The following is a 16,702-nucleotide window of genomic DNA, read 5'->3' as shown; positions in this document are numbered from 1 at the left end:
TCAAAATTTTGATAATTATTTTAGTTAACTGATTAACAATACATTTTTTTTATCAATTAAAAATATTTTCCTAATAAAAAAAAATTATTTAAAAATATATTATTTAACTGTAAAAAAATGTATTTAACAGAGTATGATTTAATTGAAAAAATATTTCTTTTATATTAAAAATATATTAAATTTTTTATTTTTCATATTATAATTTTTTTATGTATTTTTTTAATTTAAAATTGATTTTTTTCAGTATTTTTTTATTTTTTTTCTTTACTTCACCTGGTTTTATTGCTAATTTAATTTTTTTACTACACAGAATACTAAATAAAAGTCCAAATAAAATTGTACAAAATGTATCAAATTAAAAACAAATACATATGTATACATGTACATATGTATGAATTTGAACAAAAAAATACATATATTTAAAAAATTATATTTTTATAAGTCTATGGAAAATTAATAAATTTAAACATTTTTATATAAATTAAAAATTTCAATATATGTAATTTGAAAAAATTAAAATATTTTTTTAATTAAAATTAATTTTGTAATCCTTTCTAGCCAGCAGAAACTTTTGTAATTTTAAGATTTTTTCAGAGAACCGGATTAGGTGGGATATTTCACTGTAAACAAATGTGTTGTTGTGGCATATTTCGGTATACACATTAAAATAGTTTTTAATCCTGTTGCAGGATTTACACTGTTAACAGTAAATTATATTCTAACGAAAGTCACATATTTGTAATAAAACAGTTGCGTAAAAAATTTAACATAACTTAAATTAAATTAAGGGCAAAATCTTGAATACGAAGTGCGCTTGCAACGAACCGTTATGCAACCATATTATATTATATCTATGTATGCATATATTTTCGTTTATTTCATTTCTAAACACTAAAATTGCAACACATTTCGCTAAGGCAATGAGAAAGAAATAAAAAAAAAGAAAAAGGTAAGTGAAAATATACATTCGAAATATTTGCTTAAAAGTATCACTGGTTGCTGCTGGTGTTAGCAGTTCAATAATATCTGACTTTTCAGACAGAAATAGGATTTTTCAATGGTTTGGAAATCTCGAAAATATTTTGTTTTTTAATTTTTTTATTATATTAAATTTTTTATATATTTATATCAAAATATAGTTTTTTTTGTTTAATATTATATATTATATATTATAAACGTTTTTATTAAATAAAAAAAAATTTAAAATAAAATAATAAACAAATATAAAAAAATTGGTAAGATATTTTAAAGTTATTGAAATGCACTGATAAATTATGAATGTGTAATGAGAATTTACTGTTCCTTTTCACATCGATTTGACCTTTTCATAAATAAATTTTGTTTTGTTTGTTTGAAATTAGCAAAAAAAAAACCTTTGGAATAATTAAAAATTAAAATTTACGGATTTCTAAAATTAAGTAAGAAAAAATTAAAAAGGAGATAATATATGTATGTAATTATAAATTTTAATAACAGACAACTAAAAAAAATAGATACCGAAAATTGAAATCCAAAAAATTTTCTAAAATTAAATTACGAAAAATTAATAAAATTATATATTTCAGATACAGGAAGCTAAAAAATACATACCAAATATTAAAAGCAACAAATGTTTATAACTTTCAATATTAAAAGTTTTTGAAATATTAAAAACATTTTTATTTAAATTTAAAAAACTAAAATTTAAATAAAAAAAACAAAAACCAAAATGAAATCATATATTTTATTTAGAGATAGCAAAAAAGTAGATATCAAACATTAAAAATAAGAAATATTTAAATTTTTCAATATTAAAAGTTTATTAACTAAAAAAAATAAATACTAAAAATTTATTTAAATTAAAAAAATGTAAAAATAAAAAAAGAAACAACTAAAAACTAATAAAAGTATTTATTTTAAACTGAGATAGTTAAAAATAAATCCAAAAAATAATATATTAAAAATTTATTTTTCACACAAATTAAAAACAGCAAATGGTATATTGTTTTTGTTTTGTCAACTTAAAATTATTAATAATAATTAATTACTAAATGTCAAAGAAAAATTATATTGCTAGTTTTAGTTTTAGTTAGTATTAGTCCGATCCAAAAAACATTCATTGAAAGGAAACCAGCTCCCGTAATAAATTTACAAAAAAAACAATAAAAAAAATTCTGTTGCACAACAAATATGTTTCTTAACTATTGTTATATAAAATAAAACAAAAATCATACTGAAGCTTCGACAAAACTTTAGTTCAACACAAAACTAGCTGCCTATCCTTAAACTAAACCCATTTACTAATTTGTTTGCTGTTAAATAATTTTTAATCTCTAATTTTTCATAATTTAACCGAAATTTATAAATTAATATTTTTTGCTTTTGTTTGTTTGCAAGCATACATAAAATATGGTAAATTTTTCCTTTCTTTCTTTTGCATAGTTTATAGAATTGTTATATATTTTTACTATAAAAGTATTTGTGCCTTTTTGAATATTTAGTCTTTTGTATTAGAATTTTAAAAATTGTGATTTTCACCTTTTTTAAGCTGGAGCTGAAAATTATTCGCTTTCGAACTGAATGTTTTGGGCTCAATTGAAGTTTCACTTAATTTTTTTTTGTATTTATAAAAAAAAATTGTTTAATTAATTTATTTAGCATATTTTATCATATGATTGTGGCATTTTTATTAATTTTTTTTGGCAATATCTGTAAAAAATGAAAATTATCGCTTAGAATTATAAAAACATTTGATATTTATTTTTAATAAATTGTGTAAATAAAAAGGTTTTAACCAAAAGATAAAATTGTCTTGTTGTTTAGAGACACACTTTTTTCAAAACATATTACCCGTACCGGTTAGGTTTTGTGTTTTAAGAATTTGGTCCCGCGATTTTAGTTTATGTTTAAAATGAATCACCAATTATTCTTTCAAAATTCAAATTAAAATAAATTTCAAGTATACATATATGTATACATGATTTTTTTTTTATAAATTAGGTTTAAGCGATTTTGGGTTATGTGTTAAAATCTCACAATTTGGTTCATTTTTTTTACCATCACACTTAGCAAAGCTCCCAATGCATACTTTTAGGATGAATTAAATTGATTTAAAAAAGAAAAAATTTAAAATTACTATTCAAATAGCCTTTTTAGCTTTTAAAAATAATGTTTTTGTTGTTATGATTATTAAAAAATCGCCAAAAGTTTAAAGATTTATTAAAAGCGATTAAATAAAAAGTTCGGGACTAGTTCAATGCTAGATATTTGAAAAAGATTTTTAAGTGTATGAAAATCGTCTAAAATTTTAATTTTTAATTAAATCACTCTCTTTGCTCATTATTATTTTCATGCAGTAAATATTTTTTAATGTCCAAAAAAGTATTATGATTATTATAAACCGTGTTCGTTCTGAATTTTCAGCGAGCATTTTCTTTTTTGTTGCTACGGGAAGAACCACAGCTTCGGCATGCGTTTTGTTTCCCTAACAATAATTATCGTTATTAACATACATACATATTTGGGCGGATAAAAAAAAACAAGTTTTTGCGCTTCATACTCCAAAAAAAAGTGCTTGATAGACAACTCTAAGAAAAGCTCTTCAAGTATGAGCTCTTAATTGTAACGTGAAGGAGCTCCGCCTAACGGGTTTCTTTCTATTTTTTTTATTATTAGATAGAAAAGCTTGTATCTCGCTTCCAACTGTTTAAGAGATATTTCGTTTTGTGGATTTTGTAGGAAATTGCTCTTCCAAACAGGCCTACGACGATTTTTCCTAAACCTAACCTATTAACGATTACAATTTGATTATTAAGAAAAAAAAAACAATATGAATGTTTCAATGAAAAAGAATCGTATTTGCAAAGCTCATAGTCTGGGAAAATTTTCAGTTTTTTTCATAATTCATAAATATATTAAATATTAACCGTTTCCGAAGACAGTCGAGTCTACGTAACCGGAACGGACACGGGTTATTTATCCTGTCAAAGACTGTTAACTCGGCAGAATTCTGCCGCTACAATAAATTAAATAAATAATAATTAAAAAAATATAAATTAAATAAATAATAATTAAAAAATATAAATAAAATTAAAAAAAAAAATAAATATAAAATTACAAAAAAAAATAAAATTTTTCAACCAATATTTTATGTTCTAATAAAAAGATCAATAATATAGACAATTTTAAGCTAAGAAATATTGATATTAAATTTTTATTAAAAATTATTAAATATGCAAACAAAAAATAATTTTAAATAAAAATACTCTTTAAGGAATATTTGATGTTTCCAATTACAAAAAAAAGAAAAAAAAGTATATAAATATTAGCATAAGAAACATAAATATTTGAACAAAGAAATTAAATATTTTTTAAACAAAAAAAGAAAAAAAAGACTTTACAAAAAATTTTTACAATTTCCTAATTAAACCAAAAATTTATTTTTGAAGTTTTTTTTTTGTAAATTTCATTATATTTCGGATCTGATTAATTATAAAAAAAAATAACTAAATTTCACGAATAAAAAATCATTTTAACACATTTCATGTGCTCCCATGAATTGGAAATAGTGAATGTTGTGAATGTTTTTTTGTGAAAATTTACATTAATAGTGTTTTTTTATATTTTAAATTAAAATTATATGTATTATATATATATATATATATATATGTATATATTGTAAACATTCACCATATTTTTCCAATTTTTATTTAAATAAATTATTGTTTTTTTTTTAATTAACATAAATAAAGAAAAATTAATTTTGTTTAACGTAATTAAAAAAATAATTTTATTTAAATCAAAAAAATAACTTGTTACTTTTGATTTTATTTCTTTTCAAAAACGAATAATTTTCATGCTCATAAAATGTTAAACATTTAAGTGTTTTTGTTTGCACTTTCAATTTACGTTTTTTTTTTTTTTTGAATAAATCAATTGTTTAATTTTCTTTAATTTCATTTAATTAATTTTTTTTTAAATTGATTTTAATTCAAAATTTATTTTATTGAATTAAAAATTAAAAATCAATATAAAAAATGAATATGTTTTATTGGTATTTCTTGTAGTTTTTATTAATTTACTTTTACTTAAAAAAAAAACAAATTGTATTTAAATAAAAATCGGGAAAAAAAGCCCTGCTTTCAATTCTTTTCAAAACCGGTTAACTTCCATGCTCACAAAATACTAAAAATCTTGCTATTTTTTTTTAATTGTAAAGAATTTTTAATACATCAATTCTTTAATTTTCATTCATTTCATTTAATTAAATGAAAAAATTATTAATATTTTGATTAAAAATTAATAAAGAATTCAGCTTTCAATTCTTAATTAAAATATTAAAATATTTTATAAAATTTAATTAATTTAAAATTAAGTTAAAAAAAAATTACAAAAAAAATTGATTTAATTAAAAATTAATGAAAATTAAAAAAAGTCTTTCAATTTTCTTTAAAATTCTTTTTTTTATAAAATTTAATTAATTTAAAATTAAGTAAAAAATTACAAAAAAAAATTGATTTAATTAAAAATTAATGAAAATTAAAAAAGTCTTTCAATTTTCTTTTCAATTCTTTTAATTTTCATTATTTTAATTTAAGTAAAAAACTATTTTATTTAATTAAAAATCAAAAAAGAAAAACTTTCAATCTTCGTTTTGCAATTCCTTAAAAGCGAATAATTTTCAAGCTCACAAAAATTTACTCTCTCATACAAATGTATACACATACAATGAACATACCTCTCTAACACTTACGATTTTCGATTTTTTTTATGCACATTTCTTTGCAAATGCAACCTTAAGCACTACACACAAGTTTTCTTTTATAAATTTGGCAAATATTTTACTGTTACTATGGTCCACAATTTCAAACACGCACATGCGTGAGACTTTCAAAAGCTTATGGAACACACTCCACTTAAAGGAAGGTTTCTACATACTCGTACATAATTTCATACGCAATTTTCACACTCTCATTTTCTATAGCAATAAACAGCGAAAAAAAATACTTTAATTCCTTTTTATATGTTGCATTTTACTATCAGTTTCTTTAACGTTTACTCATTTAGGCACATGTTTTTCATATTCAAGTTTCTTTTGTTTTTCTTTTAAGTTGATTTAATTACATATTAACTTATGTAATAATATGCTAAGTCTAGTTACTTAATTTAATACACTTAAAATACTTAAAATAGGGTGTTTTTTATGGGCATAGTAAAAAATACTAAAATGTTAGATACTACTTGTATTAAATTTAAAACTGCACAATCGATTACTAAAGTTATACTCTTGCGTAGTATAATTACTAAAATATTTTAGTTTTCGCACTGTTTGCCATTCTTAGATATCTAACATTCACTAATATAATCTTTTTTCATTTCATATTTTTATTTATTTTAAGCTGTCTTCGTTCTATTTACGCGGCATGTCGCGTATATTTTGTTGTTTCATGCGCTTGCGCAAACTTTTTCGGAAACTTTAGCGGCATATTTGATAAACTAACGGTAAAACATGCACTCGTCGCCATTTTAAGCACAACCAATAGCCTTCCAGGCGGCTAAATCCATTGCACTTTGCCAATTCAGCAGCTGGCAATTTGCATACCTTGACGCCCTTGCTGCTTCTATTCGATGTTGTTGTTGTTGCGCGCTACTGCACGCACTGTGCAACAACATTTGTCAATGCTCTCCGCGCAACAATTCCATCAGCAAATTGAAATCACCGCCGTCACGTGATTTAATCGTGAGCATTTCCTTGCCAAGCTGTGGGTGGTGAGTTTGGTAATTAAATGGTATGCAAATTATTTGTTATGTGGCAAGTTATTGCTTACCTGGCATGTCTTTTGCAGATCTGGTATGCGCAACAGCAACTCGCCGAATTTCGACGGTGTGTCTGGGTAGTGCGCAAGCGTGTAGGCTTGTAAGGCCTGCAGCGCCTTCTCTTGGCATTCACGCACCTTGACGGGTTCGTGCAGTTCACTGGTGTCTGTGGGATGTGAAGATATTGTTGAAATTATTTTCGAAATTAAAAATTTTATATGGGAATATTACAATAACGAAAAAATGCAGTTTATAGGAATTAATAAAAAAAAAAATAAAAATAAATTTCAATAAAATATTGAGCGAAAATAAAATAGTTTTATTTAAAGTAAAGTAATAAAGGAATTGAAAAGGCCAGGGAAGACGCTTTGAAAATAAAAAGAGAGAGAGGCCGAAAAGCGATAGTACGAGGAGCGAGGTAATACACGAAACTCTTGTAGAACCCCCAGAGGTGATCTAGTGACTGATGTGCAGAGAATACTGAAATGATGTGTGAAACACTTCTCCAGCCTGCTGAATGGCGGAGAAAGCATAGCGCCAAGAGATGTCGAACCCGATTCCCCAATCGATGACGATGCAGCAGTCGTTCCATTGTCCGACCATGAAGAGCTTCGAATAGCTATTACTCGTCTGAAGAGCAACAAAGCGGTTGAGGCCGATGAATTGACGGCTGAGCTATTTGAATACGGCGGCGAAAAACTGATAAGGAGCGAACATCAGCCTCTTTGTAGAATATTGTTGAACGAAAGCATGTCCGATGACTGGAATTAAGCCATTCCCACGACAGTCGGGTCAACGTTTTTATGAGGTCAAACTGTCGACTCGGTGGATTTCTGCCACTACAAGAACAACAGCAACAACAACAACTGGAATTTAAGTCTGCTCTTCCCAATCCACAAAAAAAGAACACAACCCATAATCTGTGCCAACTACCATGGGATACGGTTCTATCGAGCGTGTAAATGTCTCATCATCAACAAGCTGATTGGTCCTTATCAGTGTGGCTTCAGGTCTGGAAACTCAACAACTGACCAAATATTCACCAGGCGTCAAGTCTTGGAAAAGACCAACGAAATAAGGATCGACAGCTTCGGACTGCTCTTGACAGCAAAAAAGGGAGCTGGCTTTATACCGCTATATTTGAATTTGGTATCTCCGCAATACGGCTGTGTCAACGGACGTTGAGTAATACCAAAAGCTCCATCAGAATCGGGAAGGACCTCTGCGAACGGTTCGATACCAAAAGAGGTTTCAGACAAGGCGACTCACCATCGTGCGACTTAATCAATCTACTGCTGGAAACTATAATTTGAGCTGCAGAGTTGATTAGAGAATATACAATCTTCTACAAGAGTGTACAACGTGTATCTTGATGACACCATAAAAACCGCGCCGTTAGTTCTGCTTTCTCCAGGTTGAACAAAAAAGCGAAGCGAATGGGTCTGGTAGTGAACGAGAACAAGACGAAATATCTCCTGTCATCAAACAAACATTGTTGACATTTATAACTTCGAAGTTGTAGATACTTTTCGTCTATCTTGGAGCCAATATTAACACCAACAACAATGTCAGCATCGAAATCCAACGCAGAATAACTCTTTTCACCAGCTGCTACTTTGGACTGAGTAAGCAATTGAGAAATAAAGTTCTCTCTCAGCGAACAAAGACCAAATTCTACAAGTCCATCGTCATCCCCGTCCTGCTAAATTGTGCAGAGGCATGGAAGATGACATCTCAGGAGTCGGCGTTACGAGATTTCGAGAGAAAAGTTCTGCCGAATCTTTGCGTGTTGGCAACGGCGAATATCAGAGTCGATGGAACGATGAGCTGTAGCGAATTAAGAGACAGCATCTACGCTGGCTAAGTCATGTCTTCCGAATGGATGAAAACAGCTCTGATGGTATTCGACGCAGTATCCGCCGGAAGAAGCAAAGGAAGAGAAAAACCTCCACTTCGTTGGAAAAACCAGGTAGTGAAGGACCTGGCTACACTTGGAATCTCCAATTGGTGCCAAAGAGCGAAAAGGAAGAACGACTGGCGCATTGATTTAACTCGGCTATAACCGCGTAAGCGGTGTTTCCGCCAATAAAGAAGAACATATTGCTACAGAGCATAATAGTTTATCGTCAAAAATGGACGATGGGCATGGCAACGTACACATTTCGTTGAAAAGCCATACCTCAGGACCCACTCGACCGACATCGACCTAAGTTCCTGTGCGAAAGCAAATGAAATCGGACTACAACCACGCCTACTTCACAAATAACCCAATTTTAACGTGAAACTTTGCACGAATGATGCGTTTAAAGTAGGCTACCTTATAATCAAAAAGTGGCCAAACAGGACCAAAACAATTCAAGTCCCCAGATACCGAATATGTGGATCAAAGTTCAAATTGTGAACTTGTTATCGAAAATATCGATCATTCTGAAAGATGTGCTATAGAAATTCGGATAGAATCCTTTCTTCATAATAAATAATATGTCTATATGTCAAAAATTGGTTAAATAGGATAAATACTCCCTTAGCCCACTTACACATAATATAAAGAATGATTTTCTAACTTTCGGGTGACTTTATAAAAAAACATTAAAGTACAAATATATAAGCAGTTAATAACTGTACGTATACAGCTTAAATTATATATAACATTTACCCGATTGCAGCAGCACAATCACTTTCATGGCAACATATTCATAGCGATCGACGCGCAAACGTCGCAAATTCTCTGTCATGTTCAACATGCGTTCAATGCAGGCCTGTTTATGCAAAAAAGAGAATAAAGGAGACAAAATTAGAAATTGTACAAACAGCTTCACACTCAAACTTTATTATTCTGACATTTCTTTGCTTGCTGCTCACCTGTAAGCCACTGGATTTCGCCTGCGCCAAGCTGATCTTCTTGCCTTGTGACATTTTGATTTCGCCCGGTGTATCGATCGAGCGATAGCAGCACGAGAAGAGCAACAGCTCACACCACGAATTGATGAGCAGGCAAATTTGATCGTCGATCTGCAAAATAAGCGAGAAAAACAATAAGGAGGTACGGAGGTATATAAATAGATTTGAATATACCGAAATATGCTTGAAGAGCGGCAAGCTCTTGCACCATTTCACGATCTTATACAGCCGATGATCGGCCACATTGCACAGGTGTGCAATCAGATCGGGATTGGTGTTTTCACCGTTGCCAAACCCGGCACTGGCCAGTAGTGGGTTTGTCATTTGTGGATTGCCCGTTGCAGCGCCGCCGGCGGACGCTGTGGATGATGAAGACGAAGATGCATTGGAAGAGGAAGAAGACGATGTAGAGATCGGTTGATTGAGACGTGCCAATTCTGCTTCATTATATTGCCACAGGTGCTCAACATCCATGATTTCCTAGATAACGTAAAGGAACAGATTTTTTACTTGTGCTTGATTCAATTATAAAATTTAAATTCATACATATGTATAGTCTATCACACTTTCTGCCTGAAAAGTATGTTGTGTTTTTGAAGAGGTTTCTTTATTACTTTAATATGAGGAAAATCACAGCGGTACTAGAAAACTTCAGTGGGGATTTTGTCTTAGATCATCAAGAACGTTCTAGGTGGCCAAACAAATTTTAAGATTTGAAACTAGCAGCTTTACTTAAGGAAGACTGCTGCTAAACACACGAAAAGCTTGCAGAATCCTTAGGAGTCGCTCAAGGAACCATTTCAAGCGTTTAAGAGCATCCGAGCAGAGCATGCGCATTCAAAAGCAAGGAAAATGAATGTCATATGAATTGAAGCCAAGATACTTTGAAAGACGATTTTGCATGTCAGTATGCTGTTCGAACACAAGGTGTACAAGGTGTAGTCATATTTGTATCGGATTGTATGAAAAAAGTACGAAAAAATACTTTTTCAAGAGTTGAATCTCCGTTGTCATGAGTGCGAGATGCTTCTGGCTTAGAGTAGGGTTATACTAAACTACTTGGTCATTAGTATGAATTCTTACTGAACTTTGTCCAATCGACATTTAAGCTTAAGGCTAAACATTCAGTCAAAGTTGTATTGAAGAAGGTGAGGTGGAAACAACTATTAATCGGTCAAAGCGCTTTGTCGATTTATGAGGGTCTGAATGTTCAATTTTATAAGCGTGGATCGGATCGACCATTCAACCCAAGAAGCCAAGATTCTCATCCGATATTTTCAAAACGTTCAAGAAGCCTTTGGATTTCCTTAGTCGTATGGAGAAGGTGAGTTGGAAACATCCATTGTCAAAGCGCTTTGTAGATTTATGTGGGTCTTAAAGATCAATTTTGTAAGAGTGGACCGTTTATAAGAGAATGATTGGCCACATTCTTTATAGTTCGCTACCTATAAACGTTTATTAATTTATTGAGAAAAGCATTTTAAACTCAAGATTTTCAAGATTTTCTTGTGGAATTGCTAGTTACCTTCGACAGGTTGTATCTAAATCCATTTACCTTCTGCTCCAGAGAAGAATGGGAAAGGGGTAAGGCATAGGGTTAAGCATATATCGGACGGTTCCAAACTAAACAACCGAGTGGAAGTCTTATTTACTAAAATATATACTGAAATCGCCTTCCGTCTACCAAACCACTGCAGTGTTTTCTAAGAAAGAGTGTGCTCACAACAAGGAATATATAATATCTAAATATACAGTAGTCAGGCGGCTTTGAGATCACCAAAGTCTCTTAGACGAAGTCAGTGAAATAACGCCTTGATCTCTTAGTGGATCTAACGTCCTATATCACAATGAACCTGCTATGGCGCCCAGTATATAGTGATAGCCCGGGGAACTGTGAAGCAGATATATTAGCCAGAGCTGGCACGACCCTACAATTAGACTTTGGAAAATAGGGAAATCTTATGCCTCTGGCATATACTCTATAGACAGACATGCTAGTGGACTAGGGACGCCTTATAACTCCTATTGTAGAAGCTGTTAGGAGGTAGAAGAAGAGGAAGCTACCAAACATTTTCTATGCGATTATAAAGCTCTATATAGAAAAATAATCGCAACTATCAGTAGATTGTTTCTTGAAGATGTCTCGGAGGTTGTTTAGATAAAACTTTTCACACACGGTGGTAACACAATGGGTCTTCCAAAGGTCTAGGTGTGTCGTAAGACAGCCTATCTGTCTACTTCCCAAAAGGAAAATACCATCTTACAGTTTCTTTTCTCAATGTAAGCCTTCATAGAACATCTTATTATTTAACTTGAACAGACTGAAGGAAGGGGCTTCGTTGTACTCATTGAACAAAGACGGTTAGGACCCGTTTGGGATCCAGCTATGATGCTCAAACAGTGAACTACAAATTGACCACTTTCGAACAGCCTGGGCCTGATTTGTTCGTCAACAGTCTATGGACCGTCTTTCGAACTGTTATTTATCGTTCTCCTAATTAAGAGGAGTCACAGGATAAGGAACTAAGAGAAGAGAGAATTACTTTCAGTTTAGGGGTTGTCTCCCATTTTTTAAACTGTGGAACTCTCAAACAGCAGAAATAGTTTTCCAGCACTGTAAGTACAGTTACTTTGCTTAATTCCAATTTAATGCAGTTCATCTCCATGAAATAACAAACTCACCTGCAACAGCGTTGGAATGTTTGTTGCGCGCGCTGAAGCGCTACTGTCGTCGCATTGCTCCGACTTGATTACGGATTGTCCGGCGCCGAGACCCGCTGATAGCCCATTCAACGTGTGCTGTTGTTGTTGCTGCGCAGACATTGAGTGAGCCATTGGCGCACCCAACCGTCCATGCTGTTGTTGTTGCTGATTAGCCGCTGCCGCTGCAGCTGCTGCAACCGCCGCCGCTACACCCTGCTGCTCCGGACACATTAACGGACTCAGCATCGAGTTGGGCAGCGTATATGAGCACTGGTATGTGGAACGACCACCACGTGTACGATCTTCACGTATCGCTTCGAGTTTCATGCCCTTCTGCAGACATTTCTCAAAACGACAGGCTGGACATTTTTTACGCGTCGAAATACTAACCGGACACGGACCGCCGCGTACACACACATAATTCTTGCGATTTTGTACGGTACGCTTGAAGAAGCCCTTACACGATTCGCACGAGAAAATACCATAATGGAAGCCAGAAATTTTATCGCCACAAATCGGACACGGCGAATTGATGAGCTGCTGACGTGAAATACCAGCCGGTGAGGCGGGCAAACCTTCTAGACCGATATTCAGCTGCGAGACCTTTGTGTCCATGCTAAGATTTTGCGCTTCCGTACTGCAGTTACCACCAGCATTACCGTTACCAGTAACACCGCCGGCAGCGCCATCCGCTACCGAGATGGGTCGATAGATCACCGAATGATGTAATGAACCATTGAAGTTGCCATAGAGTGCGGGCGCCGGTGGCGCATGTCTGCCCTGTATGGGTGAATGTGTCGGGCTGAACTCCGAGCTGTAGGAGTAGCATGAGCTATGCGATGCATCGCTATTGTTGCGACTCAGCGAAGGCGTGTATGGCGCATGACGCGATGTCAACGGCGACTGGGACGGTGAACTGTGCGTATAGACGGAATGTATGGCAGAATCGGGGCTGGGATTGGCAGGCAGTGGCAATGTGGCAGACTTGTTGCGCGTCAAAAGCGGCGAATTGACATTAGCTCCAGTAGGCATTAAACCTGCAGCAGTAGCCGCCGCATCGGGTTCATACTTCAAATTGATGGGATCACTTTGTGTGGGCGCCAACTTTGTATGCGTGGCGGAATAAAGACTACCCGCGCTACTGCTGCTGCCTAAACCGCTGCGCATGGTGGGACCCAGTCCAGCTAAAGCGCCACCATGCACTTCCACGGAAATCTGTTCCATTTGCTCGGGTTTTATGGGATGCGTAGGCGTCGGCGCTAATGTGTGTGGTGTTGTTGTGGTCGCCTCGCTCTTAATCACCGCTACACCTATGCTTGTTGCATTGAAATTATGGGTCGCCACGCCACTGTTACTCAACGAGTTCTCCGTCTCCATTAGCTCCGTTTCAGTCGTCTCCGTTTCGGAGAGTTCACCCTCCCATGACATGGGTCGCGGCCCATTCTTATTGTGATTTCCGTTATTAGCGCTGTCACCGCCGCCAATACTGACCGCACCACCCGGGCCCATTGTTGCACTGCTGCTGTCCGCATTGTTGTGCGCACGTCGCGTTACTTTTAAATTTTCAATATTCGTCAACTCAGCTTCGGAGTCAGAATCTTCTGCTTTCGTCACTGGTATGCGTATACCCACGCCACTGCCGCCGCCTCCTACACCGCTAGCACCGTTATAATAGCTAGCAGCGCCCGTTGTGGCGATGACAGGCACTATATTGTTGCCGTTGGGCATTAGTGTTGCCACAACTCCCTCATCCATTTCGCATTTGATATTCGTCACGGATATATTGTTTCGCGTTGTTGTTGTTGTGGTGGTTGTACTTGTGCCATTCGTACTGTGTCCATTGCTGCCATTCGCGGCAAGCTGTGCATGCATATTCACAGGCAGCTGGAATGCACTCCCGGCCAGCGTTGAGCCAAAGGCAGCCACGGCGGGATTGGCGCCAGCGGCGCTCTCTGCCTTTGTGGAGGACATTATTACTTATGATTAAAAATTGTGTGTGTTCTCTTTCGCTTTTTGTGGAAAATAATCGAGCTTGTGCGCTATTCCGTTATTCTTTGTTTTTAAAGATAGTTATGTGCCTATGCTTCTCTATAAAATCTTTTCTTGTTTCAAGAAAAACAATTGCAATTTGTAAAAGTTCGATAGATGTCGTTGATGTAGTCCCATGTTGCATGAATTTTTATCTGGAAAAGAAAATACTGTTTAGAAACAAATTTAAACCGTTATTTGCAAAAGGGGTTTATGTGTTCAATATTAGAAATAACTTGTGAGATTTTGGTTGGAGACCAGACAGCAAACTTTTCATACGTAAATTTTAGATAATACGAATTTCAGTCTTAGAGGTATGGTTTATACTTACCTAAACCTTTAACCTCTTTATAGCGGTTTCGGTCATTCGGGAGTGTAGAAACATTAAAGACCGTTTTCTCAATGTCTGGTTAGCAGCCATATGTCAATTATATTCTGGTTAATTTAACAAGGACTCCTTCCGAAATTTAACTGAGAGATGGGGAAGAGCCGCAGTGATTTTCACGGATGGTTTGCAGATAGGAGAGAACGGTGGAGAGAAGTCTTCGGTAAGGTCTCTCCTTTAATCATAGCATTAGGCTACCGAACTAGCTTTTCAGGCAGAAGTAGCTGCTGAATTAGCAGTAGACTTACTGCTTCAAAGTATAGCTTCTTTCATAGAAGTGAATAATAATTTCGACAGCATAGGGGCAATGCTCGCAAACTATGAACTCTAGGTACTACTGTAAGAGTTCTAGAAATCACAATGGAAAGGCTATCAGCTGTCCAAGTGAAATCACTGTTAAGTTTGACCATTTAAACTAACCTCAGAGTGAAGATTGAAAGTGTGAGCTTCTAAGTGTTTAAGGCATGATCTCATGAACACGTAAAATCAATACGAAAGCGGGTTGAGGGTGGAGGAAGTGAGTGAATGGTCATTTTCCAATCAGTTTCTACAATTGGCTTTCTGTATGATTCTCAATTTTATTGCCGGGCACCGATAGGCCAATTATCTGCTAGAACCTCTACAATTAGGGAAAGGTAGGCCGTAATGAGGGCGTAGCTACTCTTGGTACCAATGAGGCTATATCTTAATTGTTTTTCACGAAAGTTCGGCTTTTTTTCTTAATTTTGGCAATGAAGAAGATATGGACCATGCTTTGCAGCCCGTCATTTCTATCCGAAGAAATCCAGACTGAATTTTGGCGGCCTTCCCCGAGGAGATGGATTTTTAAGAGGTTGGTAAGCATGTTTGCCGAATGTAGAAGAATCGCAAGACGACCGTACCATCGAGATCCATATGTTGCATCGTCAATTTAGGCAAATCCAAAGAATTCGACTCGCAACCTATCGGCGCAACTTGGAGTTAGCAGATGGTTATTAGAACGGATAATTTACTAAATTAGCCGATAGTCATTAAAAAGTCTAATTCATGATGACCTAAACCTGTTTCTCTACAAAGTTCAAATAGCAAGCCGGCTAAACCCTCTAGATTTGTCTTTCGCCATAAATCTAGCCAAAAGTCCGAAGAAGACAATAACTTGTTAAATTGCTTGTTTATGTCTGATCAGGCCTATTTTGATTCAGAAATAATCCACGAGACGGAACTCCACCCAGAACGAGTCACTGTGTATTGTCGGCCCATACTTCTTTGAAAAAAAAACAGTTCAACTGAAACTGTAAATAACTGTAATAGCACCGTTCTTTAAATATGTTGAATGAGTTTTTTTACCCAGAACTGCGCCGAAGACGTAACCCTTTTAATAGCATTTAGATTCAGCAACATGGAGCAACTGTACGCATAGCCAGAAACAAATTAATATCAAGAAACACATTCCGCTGGCCCCCAAAATCACCTAACTTGACTGCACCAGACTTCTTTTATGGGGTTATATCAAGCAAGAGGCAATGTCGACTTAAACAATGTGTATCGCGCATTTCGTTCAACTTATGGTCAACATAATCCGCCACCATATTGAGACCCAGCATTCATCATTAGATAACATTCCAACGTATAGACCAGCACGCAGTGAAAAAATAATATAGCCGCCATAGTATACACGATATATGGAGCGATTTTGCGCATTTTATGTCGAGGTCTTAAATTGATTGCGTACAAAATACAGCTTGTGTAAGAACCGAAGCCGCTCGACCCTCCGAAGCGACATTGCTTCGCTCTATCGGCTTTTGAAAAGTTCCAAAAAGATCCGACGTTTTCGAGCCAAATTTTGTTCAGCGATGAGGGCCCTTTCTAATTCAATGGGTATGTAAACAAACAAAATTGCTGAATTTGGGA

The 16,702-nt window shown here is 34.2% G+C and overlaps 1 protein-coding gene across 2 annotated transcripts in view; it reads right to left on the bottom strand.

The window, feature by feature from the left end:
- Positions 1-5,593: 5,593 nt before the first annotated feature.
- LOC105233072 (nuclear hormone receptor FTZ-F1 beta) overlaps positions 5,594-16,702 on the bottom strand; it is a 79,334-nt gene continuing 68,225 nt past the window's right edge. Inside the window, exons 2-7 of one of the 2 annotated variants that reach the window (XM_049451394.1) lie at positions 12,379-14,582; positions 9,871-10,176; positions 9,637-9,807; positions 9,452-9,554; positions 6,807-6,961; positions 5,594-6,738 (exon numbers count right to left, since the gene is read on the bottom strand). In XM_049451394.1, coding sequence (XP_049307351.1) covers positions 6,655-6,738; positions 6,807-6,961; positions 9,452-9,554; positions 9,637-9,807; positions 9,871-10,176; positions 12,379-14,370 — 2,811 coding nt within the window. In that variant the 5' untranslated portion in view covers positions 14,371-14,582 and the 3' untranslated portion in view covers positions 5,594-6,654. The remainder of the gene's footprint in view (positions 6,739-6,806; positions 6,962-9,451; positions 9,555-9,636; positions 9,808-9,870; positions 10,177-12,378; positions 14,583-16,702) is intronic. The other variant, XM_049451397.1, reaches the window with a different exon arrangement.

The sequence above is a fragment of the Bactrocera dorsalis genome, chromosome 1 (genome assembly GCF_023373825.1).
Source record: "Bactrocera dorsalis isolate Fly_Bdor chromosome 1, ASM2337382v1, whole genome shotgun sequence".
Lineage (NCBI taxonomy): Eukaryota > Metazoa > Arthropoda > Insecta > Diptera > Tephritidae > Bactrocera > Bactrocera dorsalis.
Note: the sequence above shows the minus strand (reverse complement) of the source record. Positions and strands in the feature narration are given on the sequence as shown.